Source organism: Eubalaena glacialis, chromosome 11 (genome assembly GCF_028564815.1).
Source record: "Eubalaena glacialis isolate mEubGla1 chromosome 11, mEubGla1.1.hap2.+ XY, whole genome shotgun sequence".
Taxonomy (NCBI): Eukaryota; Metazoa; Chordata; class Mammalia; order Artiodactyla; family Balaenidae; genus Eubalaena; species Eubalaena glacialis.
Window position 1 is genome coordinate 46,794,266 of NC_083726.1, and position 17,671 is coordinate 46,811,936.

Genomic DNA, 17,671 nt, shown 5'->3' on the forward strand with positions numbered 1-17,671 from the left:
TTTATATCACATTCAACCAGCATAAATATTTAAGCTGTATCGTTGTAAACAAAAGAGAAAAACAAATTCTTTTATTTCGTCACCGGGTAACAATCTACTTCTCAACTTAGAATGCTATAGAAAGGCTCAACATTTAATCAAATCCAAACCCACTGAACTTGGAGTAAACAAAGTGAATGTTTTCAAAGTGCATAATTTCCAACTCATCCACTTGTAATATTTATCCAATTCCAGTTCATCAGCGAGAAAATAAAATGTACTTAGCTATAAAAATACTAAGGAATGTTATTGAAAAGGAAAGGCTATTTGGTAGAAGTAACTACAAAAATAATTAGTTTAAATCTTCGTAAAGCTTTAATGCAAGAACATCAGTACACTTTCTTTCTTTCCATAAACCTTAAAGCATGATCAATAACAAGATTTTAAATTTCCACCTTTCCAGTACTTGAAAAGAAGTTGCAACGAAGTGTCTCTTCAAAAAGCAAGAAGAATGATCATGCAGGTGTTACTCTGCTGACATTTGGGGACATGGATATCTCTGTTGGGTTGTCATCTCTGGCTCCACTGGCAGCAAGTACAGGCAAGGAGTTACTCTGAAATGCAGATGTCGGACAACTAGTCATGCCAACATTTTCATCTTCACCGTTGTCTGAATCTGGTGTTGTAACTTCACTGTCCTGAAGCCCCAGGATCTCACAAACTGCTTGTGGCAACTCCTGAATAAGAAAAATCAAATATAAAATCATCATTCACCATAGAGGAAAAGTAATCACAAATTAACACTTCTATTTAATACTACATCTAAGCATTTGCTTTAACAGTGTAATTGTTATGCACCCTCTCAAACCATCCTTCTCCACTCCAAATGAAACCCTAACCACTCCTTTTAGTAAGTGGTTCTCTGACCTTCTATTCTGAATTAGCCACTCTCCACCCCATCCCACCACTCCCACAAGCATATTGTTTTCTAATATTCTGCATTTATTTCATTCTCCTTATTGACACCATCTTTCTCCCTCAATACACAGAAGTTCCTTAAACATAAGAAGTATCTCACTGACAGGTTTTGTGTGTGTTTTTTTAATTTATTTTGGCTGCGTTGGGTCTTCATTGCTGCGCACGGGCTTTTTCTAATTGTGTCGAGCAGGGGCTACTCTTCGTTGCAGTGCACGGGCTTCTCATTGCGGTGGCTTCTCTTGTTGCAGAGCACAGGCTCTAGGCGCACAGGCTTCAGTAGTTGTGGCATGCGGGCTCTAGAGCACAGGCTCAGTAGTTGTGGTGCACGGGCTTAGCTGCTCCGCGGCGTGTGGGATCTTCCTGGACCAGGGCTCGAACCCATGTCCCCTGCATTGGCAGGCGGATTCTTAACCACTGTGCCACCAGGGAAGCCCTCACTGGCAGGTTTTGAACAGAACAGCTATCAAATAACTGTGTGTAAAACTGAACCAAAATAAATATTTGGAACCATGATCAAATGACACAAAGACCAAATAAGAATTCTCATAAAAAATATAAAAACCAAAATACATCAAAAGTATAATACTTTGGTTTAAATTCAGAACATAACACATCAACTTTGCCTTGTTTTTAGAGATTATTAAGAGTCTGACTGATACAAATGTAATGACATAGACCAAATACTCTTCATTTAATTATTTCTGATTAGCATCTGTCTTTACTTAAAGATACTACATATTTAATATGAGGTCCTATTCTGTGTTCTTTGATTAGGTAATTTATCAATGCTTCTGCAGCCCCTTTAGTGTTTTCATTACTTTTGTCATTTTGCCTTATTATTATATGTTTCCTATCTAGCATAATTAACCAATTGTTTTCAATTAAGTGCTGTAAATTTATAATGGTAAACAAATGCTAGCCAATGCTTTGTGTCTGCCTTCAACTTGCTGCCAATTTTACTTCTAAAAGGAAAAATTATCTCTCGACCTCAATCCACCAAAAACACACAAACAAAAAAATCTTGTAATTACTTAAAACACTGTATACCTTGCATTTTACCATCTGTAGAGAAATTGCTTCTGCCTTGCATAGTACGTCTTCCACATCAATTTTCATGGACAATTCATTGATATGCTAAAATAAATCAATAAAATAATAAATAAAATAAAATAATTCAGTTTCAATGAAACTGAAACACTATTATATTCTACTATACAACTTATTACCAGTTATATTACACTGTAGATAAAATCCTTAAAATAACAACACCCTCATACTACAAGTAAACAGAAAATTTAATATATCTTTCATTAGATCATTTCAAGTTTTAAAGCTAAAGAATAGTTAATAAGCTTATGGAACATTAAATCCAGCAGTTGTCCCAAGTCTACTATCTCAAGTTATAAGCAAAAGAATTTTTTTAGAAAATTAAACTACATAAAAGAGCACTTGTTGAATTTCCTTTTCTTCCTAATTAGCTAGGAAAAATAACTGGCAATATGTACTTGCTGAACTGTCATTCTCAGAGAGTCAGTCCTAGTACTGACTGTTATTGATAAAATTTAAGTTACTTGAGGGATTCAATAATGCTCCAAGGAAATGTATGTATATCAATACCACCAAAAAGAGGAAAGAGCCAAAATATTAAAATTTAAGTTAAAGTAATAACTACCTTAAGTATTTCATTAAAGCCATAATGCTTTTCCATTATTTGCTGCTTTTCTGATTCCAGAATAGCACAACAGAGAAGAAGATGGAAATTTTTACATGGTAGTTCAGTCCACATTACCTATAAAAAATAGAACACCTATTTAGTAAACTCTATCAATTCTAAAATATTTTCCTCACAGATACAATGAACTCTGAATGACTTCTGTGCAAAGCACGAGTTGCCTAGATGGGGTAGTCCACTCTTTTTCTAGTTAAGAAATGAGGTGTGGGGAAGGAAAGTCTTACTTTTACGTACGAAGTAACTATTATATTAATAGTTAATATAATATTAACTATTATATGAATATGATGAGTTCCAAATGTGGCTCTTTAGGTAACTACAGTAACACTGAGCCTGACCAGTATGATAAATGGTATTAACTAAGGAGCCACAGTCATGAGGTTAAAGTGTAAGGGTTAGAGGCATTTTCAGTATTTTTCTGAACCCTCAGTTTTTCACTTTTAAATCATCTTCAGTCTCGGTGGGGCGGGGGGCGGGGGAGGGGTACAGGGGAGTTAAATCACGGGAATAAAGATTCAGTTATACACTGCATGGAATCAAAAACACCCAGAGGTAGCTCTACATTCTAAACATCATATTATATAACTCAGAATATCCCTGACAAAAACTGAATTGACCACCCAAAATTTATACCCAAATGTATAAAGCATTTGATCAATAGCTGCACGTCTTCCTAAGTATAGCTAATGCCCTAAAACTTAAGTTCTTAATTTCCCCCTGGTTAATGTACCTAATAATATCTTTTTTTGGAAAGATCAAAAGAGCCATGTAAACACTACTATTAAAGCATACCTGAAATGTTTTTACTTCTTTTACCAGAAGTAAATTAAGTAGAATAATTTTCAGACTAAATCCAATTCTTGAAAGTTTAATTACAATGCAATTAACCTCAAAAGTTTCATTAAAAGTTCCAATTTATTTGGTAAACACAGACTAAGGAGTTATTACAGCTATGTTGATAATTTTTAAAAAGAAGTTGAGATAACAATTTAATAAAATTGATTAACTTTAAAATATGATTCTAGGTCAAGAACATGTGAGTTTTCCTTCTAATTTCAAACAAAGAAAGTGATCCTCCATAAAGTGGTGATCCTTCAATCAGTGCATCACCTTCTCTAATGGCAGCACAGTCACCAGAAGTACAGGAATCAATTTCCAGGTGTAAAAGCCTCAGGGTGCCCACTGTATACAAGTCTATTTATTATCCAAACAGATTATTTCCCCCATTCTTTCCTTGGGAATATTTCTGTCATCTTTACTTTTATAAAGATAAGGCATCAAGCAGTCATTATACCAATATTCTATTTCAAAAGCACATCCATCTGTTAACTTAACAATTAACAGATGTATAAGAAGAAAATAATAATTTTCTGTTTTTCATCAAGAGTTGCCCTGGGTGCAAGAGGGAATAAAAGGATATAAACCAAAAACATGATCATGAATATCCTCTAGAGAAGGGAAGAGGGAAATGGGGCTTGGGGTGGTGACTAAAGATATGAGCTATATCTTTAAATATTTTTTGTCTTGGAAAGAAAGAAAAAACCAGAAGTGAATACGGCAAAATATTTACATATGTTAAATGTGGATAGTGGGATATTTGTTATATTATTCTTAGTATTCTGCTCCAACTTAAATTTCTTTAAAAAAGCAAAACACAAGTCAGTTCCCTCCCAATATTTCAGACTACAAATAAAGTACTATCTCAATTGACTGGCCTGCCAAAACTTCCTTAACTCTATTCAAATCTATACCCAAATGTGGCAGAGCCTCACATAAAGTCAAGCCTTCCAAGGAAAGAACACAGGCACAAGTGGTCCAGAGAACTGGTTCTGGGAAACCCACTGGCACCCAATCACACAAGGATTTGATTTACAGAAAAAAGCTCCAAAGACCGCACATTCAGTTCAAGATGGTTAATTTTTAAGGAGAGACCACAAACCATTAGAATTTTCAGAACATAACTGCTTTAGAAATTTCAGTCAAAATATTATAATCCATTTACTCTACAGATACAAAATGTTTCCATAAAAAATATTAATTTTTACAATAATTTAAGAACTTACCTCCCATAATCGAAGAATATCTAGAAAACTAAATTCCCTTTTAAATCTGATTAAAAGCCATCTGAAGCAAAAATAAAGGTATCCAGAGTCCTGGGATTCTACACAGAAAAAAATATATATATGGCTTACTCTTATGCTAATTATCTCAGAATACAGTGACCTACTTCAAACTCAAATTTTTCTATTCATCTTAGGCTATTAAAAGTCCTATAAATTTAACTGCCTTCTACTAATTCAAGGAAACAATTTTAATTTGCAGGCTAACTTCTTTAAAAGAAAACCACCAAATAACAACAAATACAGTTGACCCTCCATATCTGCAGGTTCTGCATCCGTGGATTCAACCAAACATGAATGGAAAATTTTTGGAAAAAAAAAAATTTCCAGAAAGTTCCAAAAAGCAAAACTTGAATTTGCCTTGCCTAGCAACTATTTACATAGTCTTTACATTATATTTACACCTATTCACATAGCAGTTATATTGTGTTAGGTACAATAAATAATCTAGAGATGATCTAAAGTCTACAGGACGATGTGCATAGGTTATATGCAAATACTGCACCATTTTACGTAAGGGACTTGAGTATCCTCAGGTTTTGGTATAGGGGTGGCGGGTGGGTCCTGGAACCAATCCCCCACAAATACTGAGGGACAACTATAATTCATTTTAAAAATAAACTGTTTTAAGGCAAAATTATACAAGGACAGTTTGGTCCCACACTTTTATTCCTCAGAGGAACCCAGGCAACATTGGTAGAGTATATACATCTTAAAAAGAGCTCTTTACATTTTTTCTCTGTTAGTATTACCTTACAATTTGCTGGGTATAGTTTTGTTTCATTAAACTTACCTAAGTAACTGCAAAATCCACTGTCCAACAATCGAAGTAAGGTACTTAGCTGAATTAGCTGGGTCTTCATGCCTTGCATTTGTTCTTCAAAATTTTGATGCTTTAAAAAAATAAATGTTATCACATAAGTTATATTTAATAAATATTTTACAGTACATAATCACCGATAACTATGCCATGAATATAATGACAAATGCTGGATTTATACCACACTGGTTATATTTTAAAATCACAACTAATTAAAATGCTAAAGCAACATTAAGAAGGAGGGAAAGAGAATCTTTGGTCTCAAACTAAGAATTATTTTTTCCCTCTATTCGTTTTTTTTTTAGATAAAGAATAATGCAGAGACAGCAGGAGTAGACTGACTGATATATCAATACTTATTTCTTACGTCAAATAAGAGACTTGGTGAATGGAACACACATTGGAAAATAGACTTTTATCAAATCACTTCACTGTTAAATATTTCTTCAAATTAACATATGAAATAAAATTAATTTTAGCTTTAACATATATCTCATGTTAAAGAATTAGCTAATTATTTCTTAGATTTGATGACATTAGGGAATCTATGAAGTCAAAACCATTTTCATAACAACACTAAAACAATCTACGCATTTTGCACTTTAAATTCTCCCATAAGTGTAAAGGCTATATGATGTGTGATACTGCAATAGACTGCATACAGGAGCGGATATGCAAGTCAGCTGTGTTCTATTAAACTAAACTACTAAACTAAACATTAAAGAAAATGAAAAATGGAAAATAATCCCTCTTCTCAGTAAACTCTGTTTTGGAAAAGTTACTTTTCATTAAAAAAAAAATGTATGTATACCAAGGTGTAGCAGGTTTACTGTCATTTTTAAATGAATGAATAAATAAATATTTATAAATTTCCTAGCATTAATTTTTCATATGACAAACATCAATAGATATAACCCACATAAACAAAAGCTCTTGGAATCCTCAATAATATTTAAGAGTGTGAAGGGGTCCTGAGATCATAAAGTTTGAGAACTACTGTGGTTACATGTTTTAAATAATCTTTGAAGTTTAAAAGATTCCCTACCAACACTTCAGTCAAGGTTTGGGGATGGGGAGTGCACCAAAATAAAGGCTTCTTAGATGATTCTGATCCCTTTAACCCTAGTGTTCTAACCCCTTTATGGTGAACTACTGCCCTAACCTTTGTGAAAAGCCTAAGAACAACATCCCCTCCCTCACACTTCTTTTTTAGTTTTTGAGACAATAATAGTGTTTTATTAGAAGTATCTATCTGATTAGAAACCATTCATTCCTGGTAAAAAAAATTTTGAAAATTAAGAGGTACTGATTCTCAATAAAATGGCTTCTCTTCAGTGATTTAAATCGTTTAATTAGTGAACGAAATAGTTTTACAGACTAACGCAAGCCTTTGGGATATAGTTTCTTCACATTTCCCACATGGAACTATAAGAGAAAGGCAGAATTAACTCTTTGATTAACAGCATAATTTTTGTTGTGGCATGACCAAAAGCTAAAATTGGTTTGGAAGTACCAACATGGCATAGCCACTGCTACCCACTCTGCTATAAAAAGCAGCACTCCCAAAACGACAGAAGCCGACTTCAGAAAAGTAGCTACTCCTGGAGAAAGGGAAATGAGGTCAACAGTGGATATACAAAGGGCATCAAGTGTAACTGTAAATAAATATGTGTGTGCATACATATACATAGGGGTGTGTGTGTGTGTGTATATATATGGATGGGGGTGAGAAGGAAGGGTGGGACAAAACTATATGGCAAAATGAATGGTGGCTATAAGAAAGTTCGTCAGATCATTTTGCAAATATTTCTGTATTTCGAAAACAAAGTCTATGCCTAGACCTACGTTAGATGTGAGTAAATATCAACAAAAGTAAATCTACAGACACTGAATTCAGCCTCACTAAAGTAGTTAAACCTTATGTTAAATAAATCCATAAAACAAAAAGGAGTCAAACAGCAGCACAGATTCAAGGACACCAAAACAATAGCAATGCAGTGAAAAATAATTGTGCGGATTATTTTGACTGTAACTTATTGCCCTTTCATTCAAATATTATGAAGCAAAAGATGTTAGTAGACAATATATTAAGAGATCTTTTTAGAATAAAGACTAGAAAAATCCCCAGACCATTCTCAATGGAAAAGGCAAACAGAGAACATTTACTGTGAAAGAGACAGAACAAAGAACTTGAACCTTCATACACAAAAATGACAAACAGACTGTGAAGTGGTACACTGCAGATGTTCAGAAAGTAGTCTTTACATTTGACAACTAAATACATGCACACGTATGCATGTATGTATGTATTTGGCACCACAAGCCAATATATTTGAACATGCCAATATTAGCTCAGTTTTATGAAAACTATTACTGTAAAACACTAAATGCCATATGTTTGTGCTAATTCTTGGAATACCTACTGTAAGTAGAAGTCTAAACTAAGCACTGGGGAAATATTCATGTGTTTATTCTACAAAAGTCTGTTGAACAAAAACCTCATGTCAGGCATTAGGAAAATTCTGCAAGCATATCAGACAACTAGTTAAACAAAGACATGACCCCTTTATCAAGGTGCATACTAGCTCTAGTGAAAAGAGGATAAACAACAAAAACACAAGGAAAGCAGACAACAGTTTTTACACAATTAGTATCAGTTGTACAGACCTTTATAACAAATGCCTCAGGTTTCTAGAGCACCTGGGAGTAATTGGAACTAAGAAGGCAGGTAAAATCAATCAATCAAAAAGGTAAGGAATACAAACTATGATATTACCATATTACTGCAATTAATAATCTTTCCAGAAAATCCAAAAACATTAATTCATGGTAAAAGACTACATAATTTGAATATTACTTTAATAGTAAAAGAATATTTTAAAACTATCAAATCTTATCAAGTATGGAAAAGAACTAGGAGAAGTGAGGATGAGTTGGAACCATGGATAAGAGACTTGAGGAAATAGATAAAATTGGGACAAATTAGAAGGGGAAATAAAAAATAGGCAAGCAAGAGAGGAAGAATAGAAGTAATCAAAAAATAGAAGTAATCAAAAAATTTCACATCTGTATCCCAGACTCTCCACTACAGGGAAACATTTTATATGACTACATATTCAAATCTTTATTCCTTTGCAAGCAAGCCATTTCAATATCCAACCATCAAGGCCCAGCATCAAGTATATTTATTTTATTTTGAAACAGTACAGTGACCTATGTAGTCAGGTCTTTGGATTTCATATGCTTTTATATGCTCTTAGCCCCTTTCCTTTTTTTTTCCCCATTCTAATAGATTACTTGAGAAGACTGTGCTATTTTATTTTCCTGTTAATACTGTACTATTGTCCTAGAACTCTGTCTCCAAGATATATCAATGATAATAGATAAAATGTTCCTTATAATAATATGTATATATAGACACAGTTCAACTCTAATAATCGCATGCTTAGGAAAAAACTAAGAAGCTGTCAACGTTACAAATAGTTCAAACACATCTGGAGAAAAATCAGCCACTATAATGACAAAATACAAAATGTTCACAAAAGCTAAGGATATTACTTGGCATGACTAAGCTTTATCTCTGAAACAGATGATATGAAAGTTCAACTACTTCACAAGAACTGAAATCATCTATTTCATCAATATTCTGTAATGACTCATGGTTCTTCTGCAGATCATAAGCATTTACCAATATTAAATCCTGATTATTCCTGTTCTATAGGCACTTACTATCTACTTTTTGTATTGAAAACAATACCAGCATTTCCAAGCCTCTTGAAAAGGCTATTTAAAAAAGAAACAAATGAACAAACCACACAGAGCAGTTTTTTTTAAGTTCTACCATAACTGGCTAAATATAAACATCAATCTTATATAATAAGATGATACAACTAAAATTTTCAAAATTAGTTTGGAATGGAACCTTACCATTTGGTCCATGTAGGAGGCAAAGCACCAAAAGGCATCTACTTCATTTTCCATCACATATAAAAGAGGGGAAAGTAAGTCACTCATTCCTTGCACATATCCTAAGAAGAACAGAAAAAACTAATCATATCTCTAAAAACCTAAGCTTTATGTATCCATCTGTGCATATCACCACCATTTCACTTAAAACTGCATCTTTTTTCTTGTTTTCAGAAACTGGTAGATACTGATGTTCGTAAACAATGAGGAGGAAATCTAGCAATCAGGTGAGAAAGGTGAGTTGTTTTGTACTGAGATGTCAACAGATACATAACTGCTAGCATGTGTCTTAGTGTAAATATCATTATCAAGAGAGGGTAATATTATTAAAAAATAATGTGCAAAAGCATTATGATAAAGAAGAGGGGTGAAGGGAAATCCAGAGGAATATCAAATTTAATAAATATTAAAAAAAAAAAGTCAAAGGGAAGAAAGTTGCAAGGCCAGAGTAGTCAACCACCACCAAACTACGACGAATAAGCCCAGTAAAATAAGAACTAAAAAGGATCCAACTGCTTTAGCAACCAGACATTGGTAATCTACCCAAAAGGAATCACAACAAAATTACCTCTTTTAAGTGGTTGTATTTACGTTCTCTCTTTTTTTTCCCTTTTGCTGTTACTCTAGACCCAACCAATGCTAGCAAATGGTCTTATTTAATCCAATCAATATTTTTTACCTAAAACTACCATTTTAACCACCTTTCTCTTGTGCTCTTATAATTTCTCATCATGACACTAATTTGCAGCCCTAGATTAAAAGAAAAATTGGAAAGTTAAAGAATCAGGCCCCTCACTTAAAAAACAAACAAAAAATCTTTGTTTTGCTTTTCACCTGACCATGTCAAACGTCTTATTTTTTAGTTCCATCTTATAAAATCCTCAATTTTCTTAACTGTTTTACAATTAGATTTCAGACTTAAGATACAGATTCTTGAATCAACAAAGGGACAAGAGCTCTTACTAAGCCTTTTCACATACATATTATTCAACTTTGGTAACTTTTGTACATTCGTTAAAGTTACATAGAGATTTTTTTTTCCCAGTGATAGCTTGGGAAGTCTGTGGAAAACATACAGTCTTTCATTTGCAGCCAACACTTACATTCTTATCATTCACCAATATCTGTGTGCAATGAAGCCATTTAAAACAGTATATATTTTTAAAAGGGAGGGTATATTTCTGCCTGCAGTTATACACAATCTTACATCACTCTTCCTATTCTGGAAGAAAACTTTAAAAATGACCCCAGGAAGCATGTAAGCCAAAGTCTCTTGAGAAAACTCAGATTAAAAGTATAACAGAAAGAGACAGTTCACTTCAGGATCTCCTTACACATAAAAGTTTAGCTCTATCTGCTCTTAGCCTCTACCCTGTTGAAACGGAGCAGGACCCTATGGTCACGTTGCCCCCCACATCCTCCGCCTGCCTTTTGCCTGTGGAAAAACTTTAGCCAAAGAATAAGTTTAACCAGAGAAGTGCGAAAATGCAGAAACAAAGGAAAACAGTCAAAGGAGACCAAATAATAACAGTTTAGTCATTAAGCATAGTCAAGGATCTTTAGTTCCTTCTTAAGGGCTGTAGATAATATTCTGAGCCATATCCTGAGGGTTGTCTTAAAGATACTGAAACCCCCAGCAGGTGGAAGAAGTTAACTACATGATGACCAGACTGCTGCCATGAGCTGCCACAATTCCGAGAACTGGCCTCAAAGAAATGGAAACAAACCAACCCTAGAGCTGAAGATTAGCTGTACCTAAAACAATCAAGATGATGTTGATCAGACCACTGATGACCAATTTCAAGATGGTCAGAGCTGACTGTGCTGTTTCTGCACGTAGCCCCTCCCTCTGTCTATAACAGCTCTTGCCCACTGACTGTCAGTGGTGGGAGTCGGCCTCTGGACAGACGTCCGCCCTTACCACCCCCCGACCCCAACACTGACAGCATCCAAAACAAAACAAACTTTCCTTTCCAGCAACCTGGCCTCTTTATTGGCTTTTGAGCGACGAGCAGCCGGACCCCACTTTCAGTTACACTATCATCTACTGCTACGCCTAATCCCTCCCAACCTCACTATGTCTACCCTACACCCTGTGGAAAAGCATGTCTCTACGCACGTTAGCACACACACACACACAAACTTAGGTTCCCATGGCAGGTATCCAATTATTACAGTACCAAACAATGGAGTTACCAAGACATTTAGAGAAAAGTGCTAGAAAAAATGGCATACGGCATGATATCTAAATGTAAGCATTTATACAAATTTATTGCAGATGCTTTTTTTAACATAATACACACGACATGATTAATTCTGTGTGTCAACTTGAGTGGGCCACAGGATGCCCAGATGTCTGGTTAAACATTATTTCTGGGAGTATCTGTGAAGGTGTTTCTAGAAGAGATTAGCATTTGAATTGGTGAACTGATTAAAGCAGATGGCCCTCAGCAATGTGAGTAGGCATCATCCAATCCACTGAGGACCTGAATAGAATAAAAAGATGGAGGAAGACTGAATTTGCTCTCTGCTTGGTTGGTTGAGCTGAGACAGCGCTTTGCCCTCAGTGCTCCTGGTTCTCATGCCTTCAGGATTGGCACCTACACCACTGGCTCTCCTGCTCTCAGGTCTTTAAACTATACCACCAGCTTTCTTGAGTCTCCACCTTATAGATGGCAGACTGTGGGACTTTTCAGTCTCCATAATCACATAAGCCAGTATCTTATAAGAAATCTTTTTTTTTCTTTACTTCTTTCCCTGACTAATACAACACTTTTAAGAAAGAATAAGCAGGTTAGCATGAAGACTAGATTGTTATCATCAGAACTTTCCTACATGGCAATGACACAGTGAAAGCAATGACAAATATGAAGGCTAAACCAATTAAAGCATGAAGGAAATTTATGTGAATTCAACAAAGTGGAAAAGAGTACCACTTTCCTGGGCCTGACCGCATATAGTCTGTAACAGAAATATTTCGAAGCATGCTGTTCGAAAGATTTACAAAGCACCTTTCCTCTGGGGGGGGGAAAAGTGCTTTACTATAAAGTTATAATGAATAAAAATTTCTAAGAAGCTAATTTAATCCTTTAAGTCTTCAGCTTTCATACGGGATCACTACCATAAAGTTTTAGCTAAAGCAAGCAGTCAAATTAATCTTCATATTCTTGTTGCCTTTAATCCATTTTATTTTATACATGATGTTCTTTGGGGTATGTCATGAGTTGTGGGTGTGGAATTAATGTACAAATTCCTTTTAATTAAAGAAAGATTAAAGCTGTTTAAATTAGCATTCAGTGATGCTCAGATTCTGCACTAGTGCTGACTGATGTACATCTTAATCAGCACTACTACAATTTCTGAAGTAGTTCCCCAAATTATTTTCATAGCAAAGTTGTTTCAGTGTGGAGGTGTGAGAAATGAACTCCTTACCATCCTAGTGTACACATTCTTAAAGAGAAAAGAAAAATTTCATCTATATACAGGTCAACATTCCAGGTTAACTGAAGCTTATTCGGTTATTAGAAGATCAATTTTATTTTTTTAAATCTTAAGAGGTGGAAATCATTTTTTTTTCAACTAGACACTCTCCTGCCTTCTTACATACAGTATTTTGAGTATAATTTAACCTTTTACTGCTTATTCAGGATCAGATTATGAACATACACTGTAAAAAAAAAAACAAAACAATACCTCCCATAAAAACAACTTAGATACAGTGTCTGCAATAACTAAAAATTGCTCTTCCTTGAGCTCTTCTGTCTGCTTTTGGTAACTTTTGTCTTCTTCCTCACTATTAATGAGACTATATTCAACACAAATACACCTACACCTCATCTATGGGCTAAGAAGCCAAACAACTCAATAGGAAAGAATCAACTATAAGAGTAAATTTACAGCCCAGATTACTTTGCTATGAGTAAAAAGCAAGAAATTTGGTCCAGTGCTTTATGAAAACAACCCTGGCTTCTCCCAAGGCCAGAGTTCTTAATAAAATCCCTGGGTATGTTTCAAATAACTTAAAGTATTTGACTGGAAAGAATGTGGGGTTAATACAGATGAATGGAAACAGCAATTTATCCAAATAGCTGGTCTGGGACTCAGTTCTGAAAAAACTGAGCATTCAGGAACTCCTTCTGAGAATATGCATTAATTCCTATCTCAAAATTACCAACTGAGAGTACAGGGCAATGCCTCTTGTTCCCTAGGGCGACAGTCCTATTCCCCACAGTGGTTAACAGAAACTAAGATGGCAATGGGTCAGGGTGCTGAATGTGTAAAGGTGAGAATGCCAGGCTGAAATAAAGACCTGGGTCTCTACCCCCAGTCCAATATTTACTACTTGTACAACCCTGAGTCACTGTCTAAATCAATATAACCTTACTTATAAAGTGGGGATTATTTCCCCACTTCTTCAAAAGGCTTCTCACAGAATCAAAATTGAAATCAAAATTGAGTAATAACAGCACTCTGTAACCTGAGAAGCACTCTACTAATATTTTCAACAATCCAATTTGAGGCTCACTATAGGTGTGACAGACAGGACTGGCTACATTTCACATTTTAAAGAGAAATCTGGAATATTCAACTACTGTCACCAGAGGCTGATACTTCAAGATCCACAACAGAATTTACATCTTCCCCTAACTTACATATAAGAATCCAAAAGGAATTCACATAGATACAAACAGTGAAGAAAATGTACCCATAATTCAAGTTTCATTTGGGTTTAATATGACAAATACCCAATTACCTTCCCCAAAAGATGTCTCAAGCTCTATTAAGGTAATCTGGAAAACATCTACTTTCACTATCCTCTACTTGGGAGTCACTAACATCAGTAGGTAACTCAAACTTTTCCATTCTTTATACTTATTTAAAGGTTGATGCTTAGGGAATTTATTGGTCCTTTAAAGAAACAGCTCAAGTTCTCTTGTCTCTTAAAATATTGGTTCCTTAGGCTTTCTATCCCTTAGCATCACTTCCCCATGCAATCCCCCACTCCCACCACCAACCCCAGTCTTTCCAACCCATTCTTGATAGAAAACAGACTAACCAAGAAAAGAGAGTAAAGCTCCACACGCCCTAGATAATTATCTGCACCATTTGTCTATAATAGCAAATCAGCATTTTTCTTCACAAGGGATAAAGCCTATCAAAAAAAGGTTCCCAAACTTTCTCAATTCACAGTACCCTTAGTGCCTCAGGAATTGTTTTCCAAGGCATCCCTAGGCTCAAAAATATTACTAACAATTTCCATTTATTAAACAGATCCAAACAACTTAATATTTATATCCTACTTAACTTAACACCTGTTGGGCACTACACTACTCAAACCTTGGAATCCAATTGGATACCACCATCCTCATCTATTTTCACACAGTACTTGCTTATCATAGCAAGGCCAAAAACTCTGCTTTGTAAAGATATAACTTCATCAGAAGGAGTCTGGTGATCCTAATGATGAAACCCTGAACTACTCCAGCTAGTAGTTAGAGCAGTGTCCTACAGATGTCACTGTATTTCCCTCAAATATTTAAAATATCCCACATTGTCCCCATGAGTCTGCTGCAGCAACCCAGTGCTCCTTGGTGCACAATTTGGGAACCACAGCCTTTTAAGTTTCCAGTCCCCTGTGGAACACCCCTATAAAAACTAGGCCACAGAACTATTTACATGTGCCTAACAGGTTAATAAATTTAAATTCTAAAATAAACATACATAATATCTTTAAATTAGGATGTTAGAGGAGAACTTACCTAAATCAAAATCATACATACAGTAGGTCATCAAAATGTCATGAAGCAAAATCAACCCTGGATTATCTTGGCCTTCATAAAACTTGTTTGTTCGATCTGTTCTGTTAACATCTTTTTCTGCGGAAGAAAATCATCACATATTTGAAAACTTTTAGAATAACAGATTTTTATAAAGCTCACATCTTACAAGTACAGAGTTATTTTTCTTGTTATTAATCTTACTCTCTTGTCAAGCTTTTAAAATGAAAAAATTCATCAAATTCCATTTCAGATATGCAATAAAGTAACATTTTGGAATTTTTTTCCAAAGTCAGTCAACCTCCTCTTGGGTATATTTTAAAATATTTTTCAATTTTTATCTAAACATAGAAATCTTTTAATTGAATAGCAGGAAATACATTCAATTAATTAAAACCAACACCAAGTAATAGTTCACATTAGTTAGCAATAAAAATGCCAGTCACGGGCTTCCCTGGTGGCCCAGTGGTTAAGAATCTACCTGCCAGTGCAGGAGACATGGGTTTGAGCCCTGGTCCAGGAAGATCCCACATGCCGCGGAGCAACAAAGCCCGTGCGCCACAACTATTGAGCCTGCACTCTAGAGCCCACGAGCCACAACTACTGAAGCCTGAGCGCCTAGAGCCTGTGCTCTGCAACAAGAGAAGCCACCGCAATGAGAAGCCCGCGCACTGCATCAAAGAGTAGCCCCCGCTCACTGCAACTAGAGAAAGCCTGTACAGCAACGAAGACCCAAAGCAGCCAAAAATAAATAAATAAAATAAATTTATTAAAAAAAAAAAAAGCCATTCATGAATACATGTGATAGGCAGTAGTATTTGAAAACAGTAATGAAAAAAGTTACTATGCGATCAAGTGTAATCAAAGAGATTTGTTTCATTCATAATTGCTTCATTCATTATGAGAAGTACTGTCAACTTCTTTGTCATGTTCCATAATCATCTTTAGGACAAATTTCTTCTTCATTCTCATATATACATTATTCAGTTTACATATAAAATAAATAAATAAATAAATAGTTTACATATAAAATAAGCAATCTATTTTAATTTTGAAAAAAAAGAAAATCCACATTTTTCTGGAAATGATTTTAAGACATTAAAAACAGTTTTAGAAACATCACCAGGAGTGTATCTCAAGTTGTACTGACAATTCAATTAACAAACACTGATACCTGCTAGATGCATCTTGTTGTGAAAGACCTTACAACTAAGAAGGCATTCCCCAAACTTCAATCCCTCAGTAAATTACGAAAAAATAATTTAAAGAAATTTAAGGTGATTAATTTACTCTATAATCAATTTTGTTTAAAACGTATAACTGTCCTCTCCCCCCATTAAATCGAATAATCTGAAAACATTCTCAATAATTGCTGTGAAGAGATGAGGAGGTATTTTACAACAAAGCAGAATCTAACATGACATGAGTTTAGATTCTATAAGGGCATTTTAAAAATCAGCAGGACAATATTCTAGCTTTTTGTTAAGCTATCTTAAAATAGCTTAATAAATATAAATATAGCATATATCTATAGAACTGCGAATACATTTTTCAAACAAGGAAAAGCAATACCAAAAAAAATCATGCTATAAATGTCAAATTTTATTTAAAAACACCAAAATGTTTCATTCTCATATCATAGTTGATAGAGGTACATGGTAAGTTATTTTTTATTAACTCAAGCACAATTTACATAATCATAATGCCAATATAGAATATCTGCCTTAATAGGTGTTTTAAACACAGTAAAAAGTTATTTGTGCCCTCATGAACTATCTGTCTCTCTTTCCTCTTGTATAGTTATTTAGTACTGACATGCCAGGCAGAAAACAAAAAGGTATCAACAATGATATAAAGGGACTTCCCTGGTGGCGCAGTGGTTAAGAATCCGCCTGCTAATGCAGGGGACACGGGTTCGATCCCTGGTCCAGGAAGATCCCACATGCCGTGGAGCAACTAAGCCCGTGTGCCACAACTACTGAGCCTGTGCTCTAGAACCAGGGAGCCACAACTACTGAAACCTGTGCGCCTAGAGCCCGTGCTCCGCAACAAGAGAAGCCACCGCACTGAGAAGCCCGCGCACCGCAATGAAGAGTAGACCCTGCTCGCTGCAACCAGAGAAAGCCCACGCACAGCAACAAATACCCAACGCAGCCAAAAATAAATAAATAAAATAAATTTAAAAATTTTTTAAATGATATAAGGGAAGTAATATTTCTAGAAACTATTCCTAGAAAGAAAATGAGCACTGAAATTTTTTTTAAAAGGTCTTCATTAAATCCAACTCTCTATCTAACTT

At 34.9% G+C, this 17,671-nt stretch overlaps 1 protein-coding gene across 2 annotated transcripts in view; it reads right to left on the reverse strand.

The window, feature by feature from the left end:
• TBC1D15 (TBC1 domain family member 15) overlaps positions 1-17,671 on the reverse strand; it is a 69,272-nt gene continuing 51,601 nt past the window's right edge. The window contains exons 12-18 of one of the 2 annotated variants that reach the window (XM_061206562.1): positions 15,355-15,471; positions 9,557-9,657; positions 5,603-5,702; positions 4,753-4,850; positions 2,630-2,746; positions 2,005-2,091; positions 1-716 (exon numbers count right to left, since the gene is read on the reverse strand). In XM_061206562.1, coding sequence (XP_061062545.1) covers positions 495-716; positions 2,005-2,091; positions 2,630-2,746; positions 4,753-4,850; positions 5,603-5,702; positions 9,557-9,657; positions 15,355-15,471 — 842 coding nt within the window. In that variant the 3' untranslated portion in view covers positions 1-494. The remainder of the gene's footprint in view (positions 717-2,004; positions 2,092-2,629; positions 2,747-4,752; positions 4,851-5,602; positions 5,703-9,556; positions 9,658-15,354; positions 15,472-17,671) is intronic. The other variant, XM_061206563.1, reaches the window with a different exon arrangement.